We start from the raw sequence: 26976 nt of genomic DNA, 5'->3' as shown, positions 1-26976 counted from the left end.
GAGATAAACGTCCTTAGTTGAAACACAGCACTCTGTGCTTAACTCCAGTCCTTCATTCAGAGTAAAACTCTTCTCTAGTCTTACTCAAAAATGTTACTATTGCAAAGTTTCACCTAGAAGAAGACATGGTTACTGTCCCTTTTTAGCAAACTCTGGCTCTAGTGATGATGTCAGTTAAAAAAATGATTTGGTTGTTCAGCCATATAGTTTAGAGTTCTTGGCTGAATTGTGTAGTTTGACATCTAGATTAAAAAGCAATCTGAGATTGTTATCCTGAAGGTAGGTTGTTACAAAAATCCTGTTGTATCACATCTGAGGCTGGTGTGGTGAAGAAGCATAAAAAATTTTTTACATGGTAACTTGAAAATTCTGGGTGATGAGATCCACAGATTTTTTTTCCTCTGAGGACTAATGCAGTATATTGACTGGAATAAAAGTAAAGATAGATATTAATGAATTTAGGCTTATTCTATGGAATTTATTCTTCTCTGCATTAGCATTTTTGCTTCAAACTGTATTAAAAACAGTCTGCAGTTTCGGAAAGGTTTATCCTTGCTATAAGAAGTAATAAATAGCTAGAATGTGCTTCTCATAGGGGATAGCAAGACTATTGCTTTCTCCAAACAGCAAGCATGCTGAATTGTTGTTCATACTGAACCTAGATTCTTAATTGAAGGGAAGAAGATCTGCTAAAAGGGGATTTATTATAATAGCCCCTTAATAAAGTTGTTGGGACTGCTAGCCATTTAAATATACAGTGAGTTTTTAAGTGTTGCTTTAATTTTTGCAGAAATTCTCATCTTTTATATACTTAATCCCCCTTTATAGGTATTTAGTATATGAGAGAAGCACATGTTTAATTTGGCTAACCAAATGTTTGTTTTTTAACACTCAACAGTGACTGTAAATACACAGACCTTATGAACTGTGAGCTGCTCTCAAGACTGCCACTGCATGTCCCGAACGTAAATGTCCCCAGTGAAAGTACAGTGCTGAAACCCTGGAAGAACGGTATCGTATGCTGTATTAGTGAACCCTCCAGAATTTATTCTTACGTGTGTGTTACCTGCCTATAAAGCCATAAGGATTTTCTTCAATTCCTGAAGTCATTGGCTGAAATTTGTTTTATTTTTATACATGGAAGCAAAAATAAACACGCTCATGTAAAAGGCTAGGTTTTTGTTTGTTTAGGTTTGTTTTCTTGATTCTTGTTCTGGATTTTTTAGCAGATTCCTATTTGGTTAGATGAAATATCATTCATTTTATATTATTATTTATAGCTCTCAAATACTTTAATGGTACAATAATGTCTGCATTCTTAGTATTTTGACAGCTTGTGTTTGAACCATGTTTTTAGCAAATAACTTATTTTTCTTTATTTGTGGTCGGAGAATGTGACAACAGGTTTTCTTGATTGATTGTTATCTGTCAGCAATGCTTGGCAAAGCAATTTGCCCACCTTGCCGAAGATCAGAAATTTCTTATGTATGCCAACTCAAACGTTTGTGAAGCATTTGCTAAAGTGCATCAAGGAAATGATCTAGATTTAATAAGCAGCACTTCATTTTGACCTGGTATATTTCACAACTGGGACAGGTACCGCTGAAGTGTCTCTGCTACCAGAGAAATCATAACATAATGGAACTGTAGTCATAGCTTCCTTATCTTTTTCCCTGCACATGAGAACTCTGATGTTTAGCCTTACATAAATGCATAGTTTTATTTGGCAAACGAGATAGAGAAAAACCAGGACTTGATTACTTATGGATAGATAGTCATTCTGTTCCTTTGCAACAGCTGTTTTGGGAACTGATGTTTTTAGAATGATTGGTTAATGTGGATGTTTATAAATGCGGATTTTCTGAATTGAGATCAGTGGCAGACGTTCTTGCTTTATTTCAGATTATACTGTCAGTCGGAGTTTGTAGAACAATTTTATCATCACATCACTTAACAGTATTTTTAGGAAGTGCAAGAAACATAACTGCTATAAAAAGCAGCAGTGAAATATGTCTCCAGACTACAGTGGTTTAAAATTGCTCATGTCTTTGGCCTTAAAAGTGTACTCATATTCTGAAGAGTTCTTGTAATCCTTCTTAGTATCAGTTGAAATGGTTACTAAAGCAAGAGCTTCTGTGCTGGGAGAGAGTAAAACAGCCCTTTTCTCCCCAAGAACAGTGCGGGTAGGATCAAGCTGCTTCACTTTCTAGTGCCTGCTCCCCTATGAAATTGGCTTATGGTGGCAGGGAGAGTACAAACTCTTGTTGAAAGGACCTGGCCAGAATCTCTAGGCTGCGGGGACAGCAAGAATCTAGAGGAAAGGCTTCTGAGCTGAAGTTCACCGTGGCATTTTTCTGCAGCTGCTGGCTGTTTTCTCAGTCTTGTTCCTGTCACTAAATCCGTCCCTTCCTAAATATACTAAATTCCCCATCATCACTGCACAGAATCGTGCAGCCATGGTAGTACTTAACATTTACATATTACATTGTTCTATTTCCACTTCCCATCCTGCGATGGCCCTGTCTGTTTAGAATGACATACCAATGAAGAGCCTAGCGCAGACCTCTACTAGAATGTGCCTCTTTATTGGACGTTCTTTATTTAAACTGTAGTTTTTCAGAAAGCACTGAGCACCCTGCCTTTTGAATACCCAGTTCTTTCAAGATGCCAGATGGGCACCGTAGAAAGCAAGGCATTCAAAAGCTCTTACTTCTCTTTAAATGTGAAGTTTAAGAAATTGAACTCTTATCCTCTATTAACATTATTCATTCTTCAGAAAAAGAAATCTCCATTATCGGCAGAAATTAAAGATCTAAACTCAAGTTTCATGTTTAAGAAACCAGTTACTTCCACTGGGCTTGAGCTTGATATTGCAGTGCTTGAAACATACAGATTATGAAAGGTTTTATTTCAATTCGGAAAATAGTTTAAACTTTTTGTTAGTGATGTGGCAGTGCAAAGATTACTGGTAAAGTCGTCATTTTTTTTCCTTTTGAAATTAAAACTTCTGGATATTTTCATTCCATTTCTTTTCTCATCTCTGTAAGTTAGATAAGAAACCTTGCATAACGTTGTGAAGTTTAATTGTGAATGTTTGCTATTAAGCCCTTACTCTTGAAGTTTGTTTAAAGTCTCAGTTTCAGGATAACTAAGAAAAGTACAAGTTACATTACTTGTTTTAGATTGTATTAATCAAATTTTCATTAATCATTGCCATGACTTGACAGATTTCTAAATATAAGGGAAAATAAGATAAATGAGAATGGTTTCAGTATGACTCATTTTATTACATGATCCATTTATTGTCTTCATCCTAATTTTTAGATCATACATTTTCAGAAAAAGGCCTTTCACTGCCATTGCAAAACCATGGAGATTCTGAGCCATGGACGACAGACAAAAATGCAAAAGTGAGTTGCAGAATCTGTGGTGATTTCTGATACTTTGGCACTAAATTTGTTACGGATGTTGAGATAATTCTCCACATGTCCAGTAAGAAATTAACAAACCTGTTAGATTTATGTTTCTGCTCCTCTAAAAATGTTATAAATGAGTAAATAGAATTTCTGAGAACAAAACCAGTGATTTGTTCACAGTGGAGCTTCGATGATTTCTGTTTCCAGCTTAAACAAAAATGAATAATGCTTTTTGTTTTACTGTTTTTGTAGATGTGAAAAGCAGACAAAGTTTTGTATGTTTAGGAGAGACTGCATTATCCATTATGCTGGGCACTGAAAAGGGTAAAGGAATCTGACCCACCCAGAATTGTCATCTTGTTATCCAGACCCATACAGTGCAGTAGTTTGTCATCTTTCTTCTTCTAACATTTCGATATTTTGAAATTCTCAAAAAAAAAAAAGAGCACGTGTGCTTTCAAAAAAATATATATTTTTTTTCTGCTTGTTTTAATTTTATTTTTAGGCTTCTCATTCAGTCCAGCAGATCCTGGGGATGATTGATTTGCCCCATAGATATTGCAGATACTATTTCATGACTTTGCGTGGCTGTGAAAGGGCAAAATGTTGGTTTCGGCATGTTCCTGAACAAAGACATGAAAAGGTAAAGAGATTTATTGAAGAAAGAAGCAGACTGTAAATGTGAACACTTTTTAAAGCCAAAAAACATCTCCTGTGTTCATTTATATATTGAGAGAGAGTAAATGTCAGATATCGGTGGATCAAAAGATGTTCAGAAGATCTTCTGAAGTTCTATTAAAAATATGCTAGAATTTAGAACTTGCAGACTTTCTGAGTGCAAACATCAACAAAAGAGCAAGAATTAGGCCATACTGATGTGGAGTGGTAGGATGGGGAGGTTCTGAGAAATTTCCATGCCAAGCATCAGACACCTGTAAGCAAACACAGACTTTGTATAAGTTCTTAAAATCAAAAGCCATATATGATATATTACTTTGTGCAAGTTTTGTGGAATGGGTGCTTGTCTGTTTAAAGATGCTGTGATCTCCTCCAGTGGAGCAGAAATTCCCATATTTGCAAGCAATACTACTTTTCTGGTGGGGGGCAAAGTAGATGTGTTTTCAAACCCCTTAACAAGTTCTTCTTCCAAGAACTGTGCAAGGCAAGCTCGTTGTGCTGTCACGTAATAAGATTTTGGCATTAGCTGAGACTTTGGTGGTTATGTAAGTCACTTAGAAAGAAATGAAACATTAAAACAACTAACAAATGCCTAAACTTGTCCTCATCAGGTCTTATGAGATTATTTCTTATCTAGTTGATATGAGTTAGAATTTTATCATTAGCGTCCTTAAGTAAGAAATAACAAAATAAGCATGTAAAAAATAATTTGGTGTGTTTTTCATTGAACCTGATAGAGGCAAATAATATAAAAAATAATAAATTAATTAATTAATTAAATGTACTGTGTCAGAACTTTAAAAATAAGTCCCTGTAATTGGGTGTTATTTTTCTTGATGTTGTTTCCTTCCTTTTTATGTTCTGAAAAAAGCTGCCTTTTTTTCTGATGCTTTGCAACCTCTTTGAAAGTTTATATGACAGCTTAAAAATACTAAGATCATTTGAAAATAATTCTTTATGGTATGTTTTCCTTTTGCCTCAGTTGTGAAATGTTTTTGGCAGGCTGTGTTGAATATCAGTGATTTTCAGCTAGTTTATGTGAATTATCATATTTGTAGAGCTTCTTTCTATATATATACACATTGCAAAACGATAATTATTTGTGTTAAGGTATTGAAATCCTTTCCATATGATTTTATTTATGGTGTAGCACCCCAGCACAGGTACAGTTCTGCCCACCAAACATAGCCTAACTTTCTTGGTAGTCCAGAAGCATATTTTCATTTTGTTTTGTTTTGCTTTATTTTGTTTTTTTTTTGGAACTACGTAAAATGATAATAGGCCATACACCTCATGGTGGCACCAAAGTACATAAATGGAAGACAGGTACAGCAGCAACAAAGAAGTCATCTAGTCAGTTTTAGGGCAAAATAAATCTCTTTAGGAACTGTTAAGCAGACTAGCAGTCTACTTGTTCAGTATTAAGTTACCAGTGGTGGTTGTTAGCAGAATTTTTGAAGAGAACTATCTTTCCCCATAATGGAGCTTCCTTCATTTTCATTAGGTAATGTGTTGATGCCCGATGGCCTAACCTACTAGGATTTAATACTCTTCACAGTTGTGATTAATAACACAACAAAGCAGTGATCTAATTCATGAAAACATCGTATGTTTTGGAAATCAGCATACTCTTAAGCTCAGCACATTCTGCAAGTTACCAGTTTTATTTATTTAAAGAAAGTTGCCTTTCATTTCACACAGTGAAATCTCTTTTATATTAGGCAAAGTAAACAAGACTATTAAGACCGTTTTAAATACTCCCCAGAGATAAGGTAACGGTTTTAACTAGGTTTAGACATCAGTTAGCCTTCCAAGAATAGCTGTCTTTCAGAGTGTGTACAGTTTGCTTCATCCTGTCCATTCAGCAGTTACAGGAAATAAGGCTGGAAAATCCCGATCACTTAATATTTAAGAGGTCATACAAAACTAAATAATGTATTGATTCAGATGTCTGATAAATCTAAAGGGTTTTGGAGCATCCTTCGACATTGAATAGTGATATGCTTTTGCTGAGATTTTCATACGTCTCTCTGGACCATCAGTGTCTCTGCAGCTCTAACAGCTTCAGTAGTTGCGGGCATTTTCAGAAAGCTAAGTGGAGTTGCTATCTTTAAAATAAATTAAAAAAAAAAAAGGTTCTGTGTTTGTCCAAAGGCACCTCACTCCAATTTAAGAATTTGTTAGTAAAAAGGAATGCTTTTGACATTTAAATTAAAATGGCAAAAATAGTTAGTCGATAGTGCTGATTTGGTGTGATTGAAGTGGCAGTATTGTCATCAGTTAAGGGTGTTTTTTATGCAGAAATGCAAAACTAGTTGATTAAAATAGTGGCTTACTAGTATGTGGAAGCGTCTTCTCTTGTTGTATCAGTTGTCTTGTTCTGCAGTATAGATGTGTTCTCTGCTACCACTTACTGAAAGAAAAAAAGCTGTGTTATTTGGAGGAAAAAAGGTGCCCAGCATCCTTCTTTTTGACTTATTTCCCTGAATTAGCTTGAATCTCCTTCTTAAATTTGTTTCCCTTTGGTTGCAAAAAAGAGGTTGAGCATTTGCCTCTAAGGACGGTAGGTGCATATCACATCCTGATGAGATACCTTAATTTGACAGTTGAGATTTTTGCTGTGTATTTTCTAGTCCCCTGTGCTGATTGAGGATTTGTGTCACCAAGACACTGAGGGCAACAGACTGCACAGTATCAGAGGCTAATGCTGCACAAAAAAAGAGGTTGTCTGGGTCTTCTCTGAGACCATGCAGACACAAGATGGGATTGTACCCCCAAGGAAGTGCAGCCAGAGTCTGAGCATAGCAGACTGGGAAACAAGAGACGGCCGTGATAGCAAAGGCTGGGAGCTCATGACTTCTGTTAGCATGAGAACAGTCCCTGCTCCACATTAGATGATCTGCAACAACACATCAGATTCAGGGTCCAGGTAGCAGATGAGGAGCTGGGAACTCTGTCCCAATAAAGCATTAGAACTGGCCGATGCTTTTTTTTTAGGCTTCTTAAAGAAATAAGACTTAATTGTGCTGTCCTATTATTGCTATCTCTAATGGCCTTTAAATAATTTTTTGTTGGTTGGCTTCAGCCACGTTTATTATGGAATGTACATCTTAAAGGTGCTAGTATCCTGCGAGAAAAGAACCTCTTGTAAAAAGGATCCTGGTTTTGATCTCAATGAGTAAAGGGCTGCAGCATGAGGTTTTCCCTCTTACTAAACATCAGCACGCACACTGACAGATGCTGAAAGATTTCATGAATTTTGATGATTGTTCTTGTAATTTAAGCACCTCTGTGTTACTGTAGTAAACCTGTTTTACTGGGCAGCCAGCTGCTTTTAGAAGATAAACAGCCATTTTGTTACATTTCTTATTAAATTGTCATATCAAGTGATTTCTGGAATCAGCTGGTGGGTGACAGAATAGTGTGATCCGTGCTACTTTTTTTTAATGTAATTTTGTCTCTTTTCTAGTTTCATGTACCTTCATTTTAAACCTATTACGATTAACTCAAAGTTTAGAGATTCTCACATTTTATGTGGTCTATAGATTCAGTTATAACTTTAAATTTAAACAATTAAATCAACTGAAGCCTCCTAGAAGCTGTAAATGAAGCACACAGTTCACTTCTTTTATGCATGTAGTGTAACATGTCCCATGATTAAATCCTACTACAACTGGATTTTCCAAGCAATTTCACTAATAGTTGGAACAGTCAGAGCTCCAGATGCAATCTTGGCTTTTTTTGGCAGTCAGTCCAAAGGAGGAGGAAAACAGATTCCTAAAGAAAGCAAACTAATTTACATACTGTAAGCATGTGCTAAAGTTTGTTTTGGAAATGCCCTCAGCCACCTGGGAGTTTGGATTTGGATTAAAAGAGTTAACCCCTTGCAGAGTGACAGCACATACATATTAAAGATCAAACATACCGCATGATTTTCCGCAAGGGATAGCTTAGGCCACAGTTCAACAACATCATGATGCTGTTTGAAAATAAAAATAATAACCTTTATAGTCAATGTATTTAAATGTACAATTTTGTGTTGTTTGCCTTGGTGATCTGAAAAGGTTAATAATCTTAAAGATGTCTTGGCCACAAGCCAGTATCTCCTGCTTTCATGATAATTCATTCACTGTAACAGACTCAATGAGTGGATCCTGTCTAATCTTGAAGTTTCGTTTAAAAATAAACCCAATTCAGTTCTGCAATAACACATCTACAGTTGGGGGGCGGGGGGGGTTGTGTGTCTTGATTGTTGTTATTTCACAAAATAGTATTAAATATAAGACCCATTTTAAAATGTTTTGCAGAAAGATTGTAAATTTTTCAGAAGTGACAAAGGGGATGCAAAAGGGTATTGTTGTTTTTGTGTTTTTTTGTGTTTTTTTTTTTCCTAACTCGCAATCTCGGAATTCTAAGATTTAACCTAAGTAGTTTTTACTTTTTCATCTGCAGAGACATACAGAGACATGCAGCAGAACGTGTATCACAAAGCTGAGGTTAATGTATTTTTAAAGCAGCTTAAGATGTTAAGACAAAAACATTTCAGCCATCTATTAGCAACTTCAGTTCTCGATGACTTGGTGCATTCGTGTAATTTTTACTGTGCTTTCACTTTCACCTCTTTGCTGTTCTGTTTGTTCAGTGTGCCACATTTTTACTAATTCCAGGTATTTTCAAAATCCTTTTTTCGTTTGCTACGAGTATACACACACACGCAGGCAGTTGTGATTCCAGCAGCTCCTCTCCCGAACATTTCATGTATGTCATTTTCTGTTTGATTTGCTGTCCTTTGACAGTGCCTTTGCCTTCAGACCCAATTACCTTCTTACAGCACATGTTGGTACGTATGGGTCAAATAGTTAGAAGCAATGTAAAGATTGTTTCCTGGTACAACTCACGTTTGTGGATAGTTTGGCATAAACTGAGGTAGTGTTTTACTGTGTGTTTTTTTTTTTCCTCTAGGTTTGCATGGCAGTACTTAAGACATACATTAGTATCAAAGAAAAAGGCCTTCTACAACGTGCAGGTATGATAAGTATCTTTTTATGCATATCTGATATCTAGCTTAATTAAAACAAGTAGACTTGGGAGAAAAATAGATGACACTTCCAACAATGAATAAAGTTCTCATTTAGTAGGAATCCCTATGTTTTTCATGTACCAGTTTCCCATTGAGGATGTGTGTTTTGATATGCAGTTGTCTCAGGAGGTTGTTAAAATTCTTAACTTCCCTAGAAAATGATCTAGACTTTAGAATAGATATTGGGGCAAGGGGAAAGGTTTATCAGGACGAAGATTTTGTTAAGGCAGTTTTACACTACACCCTAACTAAATATTACAAATCCCAAAACTTCAGAATTAAGCGCATTAAATGAAGCGCTGTTAGAGCATCCAAACAGCTTTAATTTAGTCCTTTCACACTGTTACGTATACAGACAATTAAAATCAACACATTTTAGAGACCAGAGTTTATTCAAATCCACGTGAGCCTATGAGTTGAGTCAGAAAGGGATAGATTTTAGTCTGGACAGTCATTCTCTTTTTACCTACGTTTTTGAAAGCTTAGGAGGATGTAGTACAGTATGAACGTGGGATCCTGTTGCACCCTCTGTAGTAATGTTGCCTTTCTGAAATACTGAGTGCTGTAATGCAGGTAACACTGAGTACTTGCAGGCTACAGTGCGTATCTGTCACGGTTGGCCCTGGAAGAACTATTAACACCAACCGCCGTGACAGCACTGCACTGCGTAGAGCTTCATGTCTGGCAGGAGCTTACTACCTTCATGTGCTACCACATCTAACCTGTTTTTTGTGCATTCCTGTGCTGCACTAAATTAGCTAAGCTTTCTTGAAACCTCCAGAAGTTCAGCTCAATGATGGGAGGTATTTCAGAACAGTCAGTCTTGGTTTAGTAATGTTAACGTTGTGTTCAATCTTTCCTTTTACCTATTCTTCTCCATATCCCAGTGCCATGATATCCTGGATAATTAAGAGTTGTTACACTGCTTTTAAAATTTAAGGTAATTACTTGTTTAGAAAGTATCAGTGCCCCCGAAGTGAAATTATTTTAATTGCTTTTTCAGTCCAAATATTTGTTAGGTATTACAGAGAAGTTACTCCTGGTGAGGATTTTGCTTTTCAAGTGCTGAATGATCTTCTCGTTTGTTTGCTCAAGAACTGTTTGTTGCAAGAAGTATTTGAGATACTGCATGTAGCTGTACAGGTTAATACACTGGTAGGTGACCTTGAAATATTCTGAAAATTTTTGATCCATAGTTTCTCAGTTTTGGGGGCAATACCATTTGTAGTATTAAGTTTGTTTTTACTTCGGTACTTAATTCTTGAAGAAAAAAATTGTAATCTCCTATTTTAAAAACTCTAACCTTTCTAGTTGAACAAAGACATAAAACTAATTGTGCTTTTTTGCCTAAATTATAGCCGGCTGTGGATGTTCTTCTGAAAGTTTTCGAGCATGTGGCTTCTTTGAATATAAGAAATGCTGTGCCTAAATTAATCAGTACCTTTCGTAAGGTATGAGTTTGTACTACTATTTAAAGGAATTTCTGAAAATAGCTTGCCTGTTTTAAAATGCAAGATATTTTTTAAATATTCTTTCAATGGTATTTTTTAAAAGTTAAACTGTGGCTAGCTGAATGTTTGGTATGGGTTTTTGACTGAGATTCAGTGTGACGTGTTTTTCACTGATGCTTGGCTGTGGAAATACACGATGACAATTCTTGTATGCTTACTTTTCTTCCCCCTGTTTGATATTACAGCTCATTGATGCTGGTATGTTTCTTGAGTTTGAACATTTTAATTACATTACTAAACTCCTTCAACAGTTGCAAGTTTCCAGCCAGGAAATAAATGTTGTTTTGAACATAAAATCCAGGTATGCCTTTAAGGAGCTATTTTTACAGTTATATCTGTCTAGTTCCTTCTTCAGGTTCTATTCCATAAATTTATGTAAAAACTTACAAGGTGATTAGAAAGTGTAAATTTAGGGGTTTGGAGTAAAATACAACCATATTGTGCCCAATTGTATTTTCAAATGCTGTCAATTTGCCGTGCTTCAAAGATCAAGGATCATTACTCAAGACTTAGATTCAGACTGCAGTTATGATTAGCCTTTTGAATATTGTCATAGTACAGTCTGATAGGATGCTGTTCTCAACTATTCGGAGAAATTTGTACAAGCGTAGTCAAATTAGAAATGTCATGATTTAATATATATTTTAGGCCAGCATAAGCAAACAGTACTTCTGCAATAAAAATCATGTAGGCAGTAAATTGTTAGTTATAATCTGAAGTAGTCTTCTAGTTTCATTCACTGTGCATCTTGAACACATGTGCCTCCACAAGACAAGTGTCAAGGAGGGTGATTTTTTTTTTTAGTACCACTAGATTATGCTGGGCAAAATGTGAAATAAGAGCCCACACCTGTTCCAAAACTGTTGATGTTTCCCATCACTTGCCCAAGTTTTTTCGTTTCCATTTTCTGCATCACATATGTACACACAAGTTGAGAAACTAAATTTGTGGTTCATAAAGGAAGATTTGATTCTTAAAGGAAACCAAACACGTGGCAGGCATCTACTCTGTAAAACCAAGCCATCACTGTTTCAAGAGAAAGCACTCTAGAAATTGTTTGCTGCTTTTCATACTTTTCCCATAGAATACCTTTCAGCTACGGATCTCAGTGTTTTATACGTGCAGTTTACCATATGTTGGAGGTGATTTCACTTTTCAGATCAGGAATCTCATTCACAAAGAAATGACCCTTTCCAAGTTGCCTTGTATGTATTGTGTTTTCAGCAGAAACTGAGAAAGAGTTTGTACCTGTGAAGTCTGAGCAGCTTTACTGCTTCAACTACACGTGCTAGCTCATTCATGTGTAGGTGAAGTGTATCTGCATGATAGCATCACACTGGGTAGGTGGATTCAGTGTTCCAGTGGCAGCATCAGAATAAACCATTTCATTCTGAGGTATTTGAAGCTGAATTACACTTTGGTTCATGTAATTAACTTTTTTTTTTTTTTAACCTTTTTGTCAGACATGCACAATGAGGTCTGCATTTACTTAATGTATTGCAAGTCTTATTCCTGCCTGTTCAGTTATATTTATACCAAGAGAAGGGAATATTATCTGTGGAAAATAGCTCTCTTCAGTTATTTGCATAACACATGTACTGACTCCCTTCGGCACGATTGTGAATGTCTGTTTTCAGTGTCCATTTTGTATATTATGTGTAGTAAATCAAATAAAAAATTACATCAGTTTGCGATCCAAATATGATAAATTGTTGATCACCTGCTAGTTCATAGTTTAGTTCAATAGGGTGTGTTAAAATTAATTTTTGATATTTTTTTCCCATTGAAGATTTCAGGAAAGACATTTTAAAAGCAACTGGCTCTTTGACTGCAATTTGGTAATGGTTGAAATTCAGGTACAGTGTGTGTTTTTTAAGCCTTTTGGAATGCTTAAATCATGACTTTTTTAAACCTACATAAAATAGCAATTTGTACGTCATTTTAAATTAATGTGATGATAATACATTTCTATGTAAAACAGTTTTTGGGAAAGATTAACATGCAGGGAAAAACTGTCTGGCTTTTCTGTGATGTCAGTACTTATTTTAATTTACATACTTGTAGCTTTTATCCTAGTTCTGCATCTAATTCAAAAATCTTAGAATTGTCAGCAATTTTTTGTTGTGCTTGTAATTAGTAATGATATATCATTTTTCACCAAAAATTACTTAATACTTTAGCAGAATCAATACCTTATATAAAAAGGCATAATTGTGAAAGGCAGGTTATTTTGAAGAATAAGAAAATATTACAGCATAACTTCTTTAATAGGCTACTGCATTTTTCACACTGAGAGACAAATTACTTCTTATGAACAATTACAGTATAGTTTACATATTACTACACTTATTGCACAGATCCTGAAACCTAAATTTAAGAAGGCAAGAACCGGGACTGTGACCAGGACTGGTCACAATTTTGTCCAGTCAGTTCCTGAAAACCTCTGTAATTCCTTGTTGGCACAGATCTCATCTCAGTTAGCTTACCTGCAGACCCTGCAACACAGTCCTATGCTGTTACCAATGGTATCCTGACCCCCATGGTTTAAATTTAACTTTTTCTAAGTGCATGTGCATATGCAGCGTGTGCCTCTAGATTACAGTACGTAAATGTAGCCTGAGCCCTAAACCTCTCAGAAAAGTTATACCAGAGTGGTGAGTGTGTCATGAGGACCAGACGTGTGATTATTCCTAGCCTATATTGACAGGAGGATTCAACTTAACTTAATCCTTGATGAAAGAAAATGGGTTTGGTGATGCTAACAAAATTTTAATGATATATGTTATAAAAATATGTAATATGTTATAAAAATACAAGTGTTGAGAGAGAAGAATATAAAACATTGAGGTTTAATCATCGTGCCATTAGAAATGTCTGTATTTGGTTATAATCTCTTCAGATTAATTTCTCTAGGCTCTGATCTGTTCCTTTAAGAAATGGGTGATACTCTGTTAAGTGAAATGTCATAAATCAGAATACATTCAGTAATGTCGTAGGACACAGGGTATATATTAGATGCATTGTTTTCTGCTTTAAGTCTGTCTCAGGATTCTCTCTTGAATTTCAGTATATTCTATTTGGTGTTCTGGAAGCAGGTTTGCTTATATTTGTCACTCGTCATTTTCATAGCATTGCAAGGAAAAAAATGATTGGAGTAAGATGGGAACTTTGTATGTTAATGCAAGAACTGGATGTGAACATTTTGATGACCTTCAGAAATTGTCTTTATGTATTGCGGAAATACTAACGAGAGATTCTGAGAAAGACAGACCAGGAGTTCCTTTTTGCGATTTTGCTGATGCAGGTAAAATGAAGATGGGGTAAATGCTTTATTGCTCGAGGTGAAAAACAAAATCATGTACTGACTTTTCTTCATATTAGTTACTTTTATCTAATAATATTCAGAATTTCTTTACATGCAAATACAGTCAGCTGAAATAATCAACAGAAGTCATTTTCTGGTAGAAGTGAAGTCTGTGGTGCTTACGCTTAAAGAGCTACTTGTTCTGAAAGAAGCACGCTTGAGCTCTGTCAGATTACAAAGAGAAACCAAAACTCTTGGTCTTTAAGAAAGAATGTCCTGTTTTCAGGACAAAGGCAAGCATGTTTAATTTTTGTCATCTGAATGCAACACTCTTAATAGCATAAATAAACTTCAGAGCTGTAAATACAGCTGCATGTACTAGTACATCAGGTATATATCTTTCGTTTGGTTAGTTTGGTTTCTTTGGGTTTTAGCAATTTGGATTTTCAGAATTTCTCAGTCCCCTGAAGAACCAAGAATTTCTGCAAGGGCAGGGTCCTCAAAACACCTAGTTTTTTAGTATTTCTGGCAGGTTTTCTTTCCACTTTCCACTCAGTGCCTCTTCATTTACTTATCTGCATCCTTCCTCCTAATAAGATTGTAGAAGACGGAGGCTTAGTGAAGTGTCAGTGGGATATTAAAGCTTTGTATAATGGATGAGTCAGATCTTTTTCAACCTGTATTAACTACTAAAACCTGATGAATATTTATTTCAGTTATGTGACACGACCTTTCTGATTACAGACTTTCATAGTATAAAACTTCTTCCGTTTATGACACAGAAAAAAGGCTTTGATGGAGCTTGAAACTTGGTCTGTCTTCTCTAGAGCAGTGGTCTCCAAACTGATAGACACCCCATCAGTAAAAAATTTTTGAACGCTTACTTAATGTGTATTTATTTATAAATTATATACATGTACTACTGCACTAATACATTATGTGCATTATAAAACATACATCAAAACAGAAATGTAAAAAAAGGATGAAATAAAGACGAAATAAACACTATTTTAAATTTTTTATTTAATTTATCAATGGCACAAAAAATACTTTCCTGCACCTGTGTGGGAAGAATTGTGTGTGTACCATCCCACACTGGAAACCACTGTTCTACAGTGCCAGCAATGCTTCCAAAGTAAACAATATGGCTTGGAAAAACTTGCAGTTACCCAGATCTATAACTGCCATTGTTTCTTCACAGTGCCAGAAAATTGAGAGCATACTTTACAAGTAATGATGTTGCTAAGTTATGATGTTACTAAGTTATGCCATTACTTGTCCAAGCATCTTATGGATAAACTAGAGAAAATAACGTCCGAATAAACTATTGTTATTGTCAGACTTAGGAAATTATTGTATTTTCTGAAATACTTGGCATTAAATGCATTTAATATTTTCACAATGACTGTGTTTTTCAAGTGTAAGTTCTGGGATCAAGTTCTCTGAAACTGCATTTACATGTGAAAACAAAAATAATACATATTTTTTCTTTCTAGTAATAACAAGTTTGACATGTAATGAAGCAGACAGGATTTTCATTGGAAGGACTGGCATAAGCATGATGAATTCTTATCGCAACGTACTACAATGGAGAAAGGTACACTGGACTATAGTAACCTGTTTGGAAGAAAAACCATTTGTCTTTACCTTGCTAGATGCTAAACTGTTTCTCTAGTAGAGTATCTGGATGTGCCACCTGCCTCCCCACAATCTTAGTGCTTCTTAGTTGTCCAGCTGGATCAAAGCATTTTATTGTGCCTTTCTGGGCAGTAGTCTTCTGAGCTTTGCATGTGTGGGGATTTTTTCTTGCTTGCTTTGTTGATTAGAGTGGAGGAAGTTGCTTGTGAGAATGAATACACTTTTCTTTTTCATACATTATGTAATTACAGCTTTTCTATGAGCAAAATATACACGGATTGTGGAAATTGTTTTCCTTGTAGTGATGGATGTACAAGGTATTCGTACTGCTTGGTAGAAGAATGCAGTGTGGTTCAAGATAAAAGCACATAAATATTTCTGTTTGGTAGAAGACATTTCTGTCTGGTAGTCTGTCGTAAATCGGTCTTGCAACCTAGAAATTTGATTGCTCAGGGTCAGCTTTGCATTTTCTGTGGTAGGGATGAATGAGGGTTAAGAGATCAATCTTCCTGAGGTTTTGGACCAACCTGGTTTACCACAAACGCCATTTTCCTCCACCTGGTAATACTGCTGTATTCCAAGACCGCCCAACTCAAGAAATATTTCCTGCACCAATTCTTACGAGCCTGACCTCAGATGGAATGGCTAAGGTCGAGAAGACAGGAGAGAGGCATAGCAGGGCTCCTGCCGCACTTGGTAGTGCTTCCCCAGAATGTTACTGGAAAGGCTTTTCTTCTGGGGTTCTTCTTCATCTCACACATCTTGCCAGATTTGGATTTATGAGCTGTGTGAATCTTGCAGAGAGTTGAACCTCACAAAGAAATACCCTTTACAGTCCTTTCCTGCTGTCCAATATTACAACGAGCCAGTGTTAAGAGACTAGATCTTTCACCGGATGTTTTCCACTCTTTAGGACTCATCCAGTAATTGATCCTAAGTTCACTGCAGCAAGCTCTGCTCCGATGTTATATTCTTCTTTTTCATCGTGGAATGAAGCAGTTTATACCAATCTGCCTCCCCTGTGCAATGCAGCGTGACCAGTGCGAATGGGAGGGAGAATTTGAAGCACCAGTGCTTCTGGGATGTATTTTGGTCAGTGATTGTATTCTGAACTTGCCTTTCTGTCATTAGGGCTGATCCTTACAAGTAATAATTACTCTGTACTGGGACACTTCTCATCCTATACATGATTTCCAGGATGTTTTTTTTTACAAACAAAATTAAACTCTCCCTGTCCCCTTTTGTCTTTTTAGACTTGGGGAACCCTTTCTAGTTTGCATTAAAGAACTAAATTGTCTTTTGAACTACTACCTGTAAGGCATGACCCTGAAGAATTCTGTTACGTGAAACCCATGCGCTGCTGTCTGCTTCCAGGGCCACCCCAAGTCCCAGGGGATACCGGATAAAGGTGCTTGGTTTAGACATGGTTCACACGTTTTGATGAACGAGAAATTTTGCAGCATTGGTGTGTAGTGTAGAAGGGTCTCTAACAGGTCCTGATCGAGCTACGGCACGCTGGTTGCACCCATCACAAAAGAGTGCCACAGCACAGTGTGACACTGTTTTGAGAGTAAGGGGGAGGAAAGGGGCTTTGCACTAGCAGTTTTTTAGTACCGCACTAGAATTTTTAAAGTGTTTTTGTTCCACAGTACTCGCTTGTAGAATCCTTGGGAGATTCCTGGCCTCTGCTGAGGTGGTCTAAATTCTTGTCATTGAGAAGTGGTTAGCGCTCTTGTTTCTCATTTAAGAGCTTAGTTTGGCTTGTTTTCTGGCTGTCGTCTTCAGCAGAGGCAGCATATATTCAGTGTTTGCAGGGAAATACCTTCATACTGAGCTATTTTTCAAGATCTCCTGTAAGGAGAGATCTTGATATTTGGTTGCAGGATCTCATATTCCCAGGAAGTTCATCTTCATTTCCTGACATCAGAGGTGCAAGGTGTCAAAAGCATGTGTATTGTTTCTCTTGTATGATAGAGGTTACTAAGAGCAGGCAGTTCTTACGTTACTACTTTTTTTTTTTTTATGTATAGAGCAAAAGATCATCACTCCTTTGACAGGGTGTCAAATCCCTCTCTCAATAGACTGCTCTCCAAGATCCTCAAATAGCCTCACAGACAACCTGTGATGACCATATTGGAGTGTGAATGAGGTTGTGCTCTGAGTGATTTTTATCGGAACTGACAACCTCCAAATTGATCTCTGCTTCAGGGATGAACTAGAACTGTCATTACTACTTCTTTCCAACCGGCTTTGCTCCATTGTATCTATGAAATAAGTCCGTAATCCTGTGATTAGGGGCTATCTTCTTGATGCCCTGTCTTGCTTCTTCAAAAAAGTAGTCCAGAAAATAAGACAGGATGAAGGATTTGATCTAACCATAAACGATAACTGTAATCATTTAGTTTGTATTCTTTTACAGGTTATGTTGAGATAAACCATTGCAGATAACCTGTAGGTATCTTAAGTCTCGAATTTGGGGCATGTGCCAGTTCACAGTACTTACATGCATACACACAAGGCATTTTCAAAAAAAAACAGCGTCTTAATAAGTATGTTTCATTTTCTGTCAACATCTCTTGTTTCCCTAAACCTCCCTTTCCCTCTGCCTCCACACCCTTCCTTCCCATGCCACCTGCGTGCACACACACACGGCCGTGCTTTTTAATAAGTCACTTCTTCTTTGATGCACCCACTAAGCAAGAGCTGGAACATGTCTAGGCTGGAGTTGTGTTCGTGTTGCTTGACCAGCAAACTGCTGCCAGATGACAAGTGCTAAATCCTGCCTGTTTTTGCCTTGCTGGGGACATTAATTTAGTATCCCTTTTCAGCTTCATCAGTACTTTTTTAGGTTGGTCAGATACTCGTTATCTTTGAGATTGCTACCTTTCTTTTATCTTTGACTGAGAAAGCCAGCTAAAAAGCAGAAGAAAAAGAAGTTTGACAAGAAACTTTTCTAGGAAACCAGACTAAAAATCAGCTTGGTATATGATGATAAAGTTGTCGGTTGTTTTACTGTTGGTCACATAGGCACGACTTCTTCCATTTTTTGTCCTGCTAGGTAGAATTATCTGTTTTGTTTGGCTTATGCTGGAGTAATTATTTCAGGTTAACTATTATGTCTCTACTGCAAAAAGAAAAGTCCTTATATGATCTTCTTAGAATTATACAAGTTATGTAGGGCTGAACAGAATCAAGAGTAAAAATATTAATATGCTAAAGCAAGCAAATGCAAATAAATTACAAAGCATATTAAAATACTGTCTAGGAACATTATACTGTGAACATATTGAAAGGAATAGTGTGCTGGGAGCTGTTGAACAGTGACTGTTTTATTTTGTCTACAGAATCACAAATAAAAAAAATCTGCTGTTATTCATTAGAATTTTTACTATGTGATCCTTTTCTTGCTCCCCCCTAGTTTGGATAATGTCCCTAAACTGATGTATACAAAACTTTGTCACTAAATTAAATGTGCCGTATAATGTGTAGACATTCTGTGTTCATTCATGTCATTGCTTTCTCAGACCTTCCTTGTTTCCTTTCTCACTCTTATGCTAGGGAAGGAAGGTTTTGGATAAATTGCAGGAGCTAAAGATAAATTTTACAGTCTTGAAAGGACTTATTGGTGCAGAGAACTTAGCATCAAGATGTCAAATTGTTAATAATGCTGCAGAAATTTTTCTTAAAACTGGAAGTTTGGATGGAGCGACATGGGTATTGAGAGGTAAACTCGTCTTACAAAGAACGGAGTTTTGACATTTAAATTTGAACTGTCCCATTTTGTGAAAGCTTTCAGCTACAAGTTACGTTGGTCTGTGTTATTAAAATAAATTAAAATAATACATAGTTGTTGGCTTTTTGGAATTCTGACCTACTGAAAGAAGAAACTCAGAAGTATAAACAAGAACAGGAGGTGTTCTATAAAGTAACATTGAGGATCTAAAATTTTCTATTCACGTTTGTTTTATATAATCAAATAAATACATACATATCTGTATACATATATAGTTAGATATGCCCCTGACAGTTCATTTTACTATCGTGATACTCAATAAAAGGGATTATTTAAAATTAAAAGGTTCTGAGAATCCATCTGAGAAGTATTAGTGATAAGGAATAAGTTATTAATAACAAAAACTGCATTTATGATAAGTTTTGAAGTTTGTTTTCTGCTAGAGTTTACAGCATACTCTTAATGGCCAGAAGTCACAGCATCCAGCAGTTCTAGTTCACAGAAATGACACTATGCCATTCTTTGCTGCAGAGTCAGAATGGACCACAAATACACCATTGTGGCCCTGTGATGAAGAGGACATCCTCAATCGACATAATCTGCTATGTTCACTAGTGCACAAGTACATGAGGCAGAGCTTATACAGGCAGGCATTGGAAGTTCTGCAGAACTTACCAGGTTTCCAAAATAGTTCTGGTAAGTAAGGAAAGGTGTTGTGTTAAGAGCTAAAAATGTAACAGATTATTCTGTACTGTTCTTTTTCTTCGTTTTCCTGGTAACATTTCTTGAAGCAGATGGATTTATACAAGCTCATTTTTTTCCAAAGAGGGTAGTGTCATTGAACTCTGCAGCTTTTGCCTCACACACATGCACTCATGCACACAGTTTGCATGCCTGTCCTCTTTCTCCAGTTGGCTCAGTTACACAGGCCTACAAGGAAGATCCAATAAATCTTTAAAGAGCATACACAGTCTGTACAATAGGATAGAAAACTGAGCAAGCCACCCTAGACATCGGTACATGGAATTGAATGCTCTTTTAGGCTCAGTTTATCTGACAAAGTTCAGATGTGTACTTAGGTTGAGATGGGTAGTTACTTAGGCTCCACTGAGAAAGCCTCAGCTGACTCCTGTCTGTAGGTCGCAGTCCTATTATCGGTGTGTGCTTTTAAGTAGAAGACAATCTAGACTAGAAGCAGGACTTCAGACACCAAGATGTTTTTATTGGTGTAGATTTTGAGAGGTCAGGTGAGGATTTTGTTTGTAGACTTGGGCAAGTGAATATATTTTTATCTGATCCTCTTGGTTTTCACAGCAAATTATTACTTGGACTTTAATACTTCCTCTCTCACAATGTAAATTAAATGAGTATGAAAAGAATTTTGATGAATAAAGTGCTACCATAAATGATCTCAACCTTGTGCCATTTTGCTCATAGAAGCAAAAAGCCTGATCTTGGTGCTGGTCCCCAACATTGAGAAGCGATTCTGCAAGTAGGCTTTGATTTGATTTGAATTCAGTAGTAAATATTCTTTTCATTTCAGATACTGTTGATGTTTCTCAGTACAGCTGCGATTTTAACCTGCTGATAAAAGCCTGTTTTGAGAGCAAGAACCTTGGGGTCTCATCTTCTGCAGTAGACTTCATGCTTTCAAAAAATATAGCTGTTGATTTTTTTCTACTTAGAGGATTAATCACAGGTTTGGGAAGAAGTTGTTTGTGGAGTAAAGCTAGAACCTACTACAAAAGTAAGTAGCTTTTTAAACATCCTTCCATGATGTTCTGTGGATAACATTAGCAGCTCAGTGTGTTCAGGAGAAACGGGTGAGAGAAATGAGTCTCCCTTGTAAGAAGAAAACAACACTTTCTTTGTCAATGTCAGGAATTTATTTGTAACCAAAATATTTATTGGGAAATAGCGACAGTTGGGAATATGAATCAGTGGCTACTACTGGACATGAAGAAAACAGATCCATGTTCAGTATTGGTAATCTTAATTTCTTATGTTTCTGCATTTACTCACAGCTGCTTTATCATTGGGTTGCTACCCGCCGCTAGAGGGAAATTTACATCACAAAATTTTGCCAATTCCTTTTTACGTGTCTGAGGTTGAGATGCTGTTGGCCATTGAATTATTCCTCGTTTCAAATGCCAGCGATATTCAAAGCCCAGGGGCTACTACTCAGTCTCTTCAAATAATACTGAAAAGGTTTGTGTCAGACGTGTACCTTATTTATTGTACTTATCACTGTGAACATGTAATTAATGAGAGAGTTGATTTCCTATTGGCTAGGAAAGAGAATTGTTTAAAAACTTGTTTTTAATCCTTTTTTTACAAACTGATGATATAACAGTAAGTGTTTCTGCTTTTATTTTCTACATGTATAGCAAAAAAATAATTGTTCCTGAGTTATACTGGCCTGTGTTCCCTAGCTGAATGTGTCTAGCATGCTACAGGTGTGCTCCTGTATTTTCAAAAACAGGATAGGTTCACATCTCAGCATACAGAGTCTTGTGTTGTGGTTAAGCATCGGAGGAGAAAGGCACAGTCAAAATGTTAACTCCTTTCATAAAGCAAATGCAACTTCTTTGGCTGTTCTTTGGAAAGTGCTTGGAACCATTTTATTTGATTCTCTCTCTAGGGAGTATCTTGGTATTAAGTGTGATTTTTTTCCCTTCCTGTGAGACTGAGTAACTGCAAGACAAAAATTTGTTTCACTGCTTTTCCCTCTTGTCCATAAACCACCAACCACTGTCACTGGATTATGCCTGTAATTTATTTTTCGAGACCCTATTTTCTCTGGGATTATTTGGCTCAGTATCAAGATGTGAAACTGCATAGCAAAGCTGCATTTGTTAAGTAGGATGAATGAGGGCATCTCAAACTTGAGTACTGTGTCTTCTTTCAGCTCTACCCGTCCCAAGAAATACATCTCTTAATTTTTTTTTTGATAAATGACTTTTTTTACCTTGTTTTTTTTGAACATCTTACCTTTAAAGACACACAATTTGTTTTCTTTAAGTTTTTCTGCTGTCTTTTAAGGGAACGTTAAATTTATGTTTTGAACAGTGGTTACTTCAGGTCAAAACAATCATGTCCTGTAAAATAAGAAATGTATATGTTGCATGCAGCAGAAAAGAAAAATCATGCTCAGTTTCAAGTATGATCAAATTATTAGGAAAACGGTACCGGCCAGAACAACAGTATCGTTTTGAGAATTCTTGTCTTCAGAGGAATTTTTCTGATTATACTTAGGATATGTTCTTCAGCTAATTTGACACACAAGGAAATTAAACACCATAGAGAGATTTATTTTTTTGTGAAAATTTGTTGATGTAGAGGTTGCAGCCTATACTAGATGACAGTTTTGCTAGTATGCTATCGTACCTCTGCTTGTCTGCTTAAAGAGTAAATTCTGCTCTTGCAAAAACATAGGCATGTCACTTAGGCACATCCTTATTCCAAAAGTGATCACATGCCAAGCATGAGTAATCCTTTTGGATTCAAGCATGTTACATAAATTCTTGGAATATCCAATTCATAAAATGGTTTACATTCCTTTACTGAATTTGCCAGCCCAGACTAGAGCATTTCTTCATGAAATGTGAATATTGCAGACCTGCTTTGCACTGGCATTAAATCCTATTACGTTTCAGTACTGTAAAATATGTTAAAAAGATGTCTAACTTATTAAATTCTAACTTATTAAATTTAACTTCTTAAATTCTAAAGTCTTAACTTATTAAATTCTTCAAAATAATCAGCTAAAATTTGTCTAGAAGTTAACATCTATCCTAAGTGAACACAAGGCGTTAATGTTTTTGTGATCTTGTTGCCAGCATAAACCATGAGGCAAATGGCAGAGGGACGGCCTGCATGTTGCATAATTTTGTATTTGTGAAAATTCACTTACAGATGTGAAGACCAGACAGTTCAGAATAACAGTGACTATCAAGCGGGAATGGAGAGACTTAGCCTGGCTGCTCATGTATCTGATCCAAAGCTTTTTCTTAAGCGTATGACAGTGAATGTTAATATGGAAGAAGTTTACAGCTTGGAGCATACATCTGCTCTAAAATGGCTTCAGGAGAATATGAAATGGGCTGGAAAGGTCTGGCTGTTTCAGTAGTCAGTAATTAATAAACAAAGACTTCGGGGGAGGGTGTTCAGTGGTATAAGTGATCATTGTTAAAACCAATAAAAATTACTAAAGGTATTTGCCACTGTGTTCAGCCTTATTAACTTAGAGCAAGGCTTCAAAACTCAAGTTGTGTTTTTAAGTGCTTACGTTGATGATAATGCAGATAGTAGGACAAAAAGAGCAATTTTTTTCCTAACTATATGGCTTACATAGGTGTATTTTAATGACATCACTATATGACAAGAAAGTTCTAGCCTCAGAATCTGCATTCTCCTTTTTAAGGAGAACATAGCACTAGCTGTTACTACTTTCCCAACAAGTGCTATTATGTAGGTAACAGCTTTGATTGTTTCTGCTGTTCCAGAGTGAGAAGTTTTCCACGTCGTTTCATAATTTGTAAAAGTAATACGTTTTCTTTTGTCTTCCTTACAGTACCTTGTGATATTGTCCCATCCAAGTGAAGGCCCCTTAGGCCTTCATTTCCTTACTCCAAACACCCAGTAAAAAGCAGTGAGAATAAAATTATCTTCAAAATCATTTGCTGCATGAGGCATGCCTGACTTAGGATACCTTTCCTTCACAGAACTGAAGGTCTGTGCAAGTTGCTCACAGCTGAAGGTTTAGTTGTGTCTAGATAACAGCTTGTATATGGCTTCACATTTGTGTGTCTGTGCGTTTTCACTGAAAAGGAAAACTTTCTCTCTCCCTTGATGGTTGCTCTCAGTGGGAAGTGTTTTTTGCCTTCACATCTGATAATTGACTTTACCATTTTTAAGTTTCTGCCAACAGTATGAGAAGATGGAGGCCTGTAGCAAGCTGGTTCTAGCATTCCTATTTCTTCAGGAATTCTTTTTTCACCTGCAAATCGTGAGTCATATCTGGGGCATGGAATATTTAAGTCAGACTTTATTTACGGATCTGCAACCTGAGGAGGAAGAACTGAATGGCAAATCAGTGGGACCTTTGTCAAAGCTGTTACTTGCCCAAGCTCTCCACTTCCGTAGCGTTAAGATCTCCAGTACCAACCTTCACAGACATGACATGCGGCTGTTTTGGTCCTGCTCTCCATCCGCATTAGAGCTTCTTGTGCTGAGAATTTCTGCTCTCTTGGCTATGGAAGCTTAACGTGTTTTTTCAAAGCCTGTTCCATCATTAGTGACAGCCAAGGTGGTGGTGTAAACCCTCAAGTTTTTAAAAATCTTTCCTTCTGAGGCAGCATGAGTCTCAGTTCTCACAGCATTACTGCAGGTGTTCTTTGAGTCATGAAGCTATCATGATTTTAGAGCTGGATGGTTGTTGAGGATTTTGGAGTGGTGTTGGTGTTTTATTGGTTGGGGGAGAGGGGGGTGGTACTCTAGTCTTGGGGTCTGTCTCGTTAATCTGATGTCATTTATCTGATCTTTGGTTGTTGTATGGCCCTCTTCATCTGATACCACTGCTCATCCAGTCTATCTTGGAACTGCTACTGGAGGAAGGAAGATTCGAGTCTGATGACCTCTGAGATCACTGTCCCACCTGTACAGAAAAATACAGGGATAGAAGCTCTTAAGTTTTTGCAACTTACCATGCTTCTGTAGGGATCTCACCTGCTTTCCTTACAAAAACTAGCAGGTTCAGTAGTAACAATCAGATGGCATTTCTTTAAAATCCTTGTCCTTGAGAAACAATTGGTGCTAGTTCAAACAGACTTTGGGTTCTGCCACTTGGTATTCTCTGAGATGGCTCTCCCATTTGCAAGGCTGTCCACTTAGTCAAATCCACTAGCATTCTGCTGCTTTGTTCCCTAGTAGCTGACTGCTGGATGTGAAGCGATCGGGTTTCAGATGAGAAATCTGAACTGACCGTTCTTCCAGCCACTCCAGCATTACAGGCAAGAGCAATTTCTGGAGATTTCAACAAATTAAAACTGGCAGTGTAGTCAACAGTGAGAAACTAAGTCATTTTTGCTAATTACGTCTTGTAAGATCCTTTGTAGCTTAATCTTCCTTGGAATTAGTCAGAAGCTATCTGAACCTCAGCTAAATCCCACATTTCTGTAAGCAGTACCAGATGTGGCTAATACTGTTTGAGAGATGCAGGAGGACAAAATTCTCTTAATAATCCTTATGGCTTCAAAGTTTGGGATGTTCTAGGGACAGCATTATTTTTCCGTTATAAGTAACCTTGAATTTTTGCTTAGATCAGCCCCAGAAAAAAAAAAAAATCCAAATGTTGATTTATTCTTCAGAGATTAGCCATCGACTTTCCAGGTTAGCTTGGAACTGTGGAAAGTTTGTGCAATGTTTTGGCTCCATCTCCTGAGTATCAACTTCAGCTGATGTGATGCAATCTCAGTCATATTTTATATTAACAGGCAAAGCAACCTCCCCACATCACTGCTAAGAAGTTCTGTTAAAACCAGTGGGTGCATCAGGATCCAGCTGTTTCTGTCAATACAGAAACAGCTCCCTATCACCATGATAAACCAGTAGGCAATTTAAATAGCTTTAGTGCAAGCCTTATATCTCACACTTCCATACTTTCTGGGTCTTTGAAATACTGTACAAATCTGGTCATTTTGTTGTGTATCAAAATTCCAAAAAGGTTTCTTGATCAGCGTTCTTAGTACCCTTTTGGTGACAGAAATTCCATGTGCTAAAAGGACATAGCAAGTGAGGAAAACTTTGTTGTGGAATGGAAATGCTCCTGAAAAGAGGAAGAAATATTCCAAAGATTAAAGTTAAGGACAACAGAGAAGATGCATTTTTGCAGTTAGCCACCATAGAAAATATCCCTCTTTTTGCTTTTCCCCTTATACAAGTTACTGTTTCTTAATAGCTGAAAGAACTTCTCTGTTAGAGAGAAGCAACTCATTTGATAGATTTTTTTGCCATATATAGGAGACAAAATGTATACTCTAGATGTTTGGAGATAGAGACTGCTTCAAAAAAAATCCTACGCTGCACTCAGTAGCTAAATCTAGACAAAGGTATCCTTATTCAGTATGTTGTTAGTTAATGACGTATGAGAAATGCCCCTTTTCTTCATGGAAATCTTCAGTTTTCACTGATGACAAGCTATGCTCTTGGAAAGATGACTTTTGTTAGGTATGGACAGTTTCTTGTAACTAAAGCAGAATAACGTAGTTTGGAAGACTTGCAACGATTTTATTTTGAAGCGTTGATAGTTTTGAGAGTTTTTTAACCCACATCTTGGATGGAGGTGAGAAGCTGGAGGTAGAAGCTTGATAGTTTTACGATGTTTTATAATGTAGTAAAAGGGGGGATATCATTTTGGAGGAATTGTTAAGATGTTAATAAATGTTGTGTTTTATTCTTTATGCGAAATATCCAAAACACCTGTGAATCAGTGTTGTCATTAAAATATTTAATTCCATTCAGATCTCTATAATTAATATTCATGGAAATGTGAAAGGATAGGCCAATGGCCTGTAGACGTAGAGTTTTTAATATCTAGTAACAACTACAAGGATCTC

The 26976-nt window shown here is 36.7% G+C and overlaps 1 protein-coding gene across 5 annotated transcripts in view; it reads left to right on the top strand.

The window, feature by feature from the left end:
- Positions 1-26928, top strand: part of TOPAZ1 (testis and ovary specific TOPAZ 1) — a 42134-nt gene extending 15206 nt beyond the window's left edge. For 2 of the 5 annotated variants that reach the window (XM_080583032.1, XM_080583030.1), the window contains 16 exons: positions 899-1011; positions 3325-3410; positions 3922-4059; positions 9057-9120; positions 10178-10329; positions 10533-10625; positions 10871-10986; positions 12475-12541; positions 13815-13989; positions 15486-15586; positions 19186-19351; positions 19892-20056; positions 20904-21107; positions 21385-21568; positions 23276-23471; positions 23934-24808. In XM_080583032.1, the coding sequence (XP_080439158.1) occupies positions 899-1011; positions 3325-3410; positions 3922-4059; positions 9057-9120; positions 10178-10329; positions 10533-10625; positions 10871-10986; positions 12475-12541; positions 13815-13989; positions 15486-15586; positions 19186-19351; positions 19892-20056; positions 20904-21107; positions 21385-21568; positions 23276-23471; positions 23934-24005 (2092 nt within the window). In that variant the 3' untranslated portion in view covers positions 24006-24808. Of the gene's footprint in view, positions 1-898; positions 1012-3324; positions 3411-3921; positions 4060-9056; positions 9121-10177; positions 10330-10532; positions 10626-10870; positions 10987-12474; positions 12542-13814; positions 13990-15485; positions 15587-19185; positions 19352-19891; positions 20057-20903; positions 21108-21384; positions 21569-23275; positions 23472-23933 lie in introns of those variants that run through there. The other 3 variants (XM_080583031.1, XM_080583029.1, XR_013947682.1) reach the window with 3 other exon arrangements.
- The last annotated feature ends 48 nt before the right edge of the window (positions 26929-26976 follow it).

The sequence above is a fragment of the Anser brachyrhynchus genome (genome assembly GCF_964034855.1).
Source record: "Anser brachyrhynchus genome assembly, chromosome: 2".
In the NCBI taxonomy this organism is placed as follows: Eukaryota; Metazoa; Chordata; class Aves; order Anseriformes; family Anatidae; genus Anser; species Anser brachyrhynchus.
Note: the sequence above shows the minus strand (reverse complement) of the source record. Positions and strands in the feature narration are given on the sequence as shown.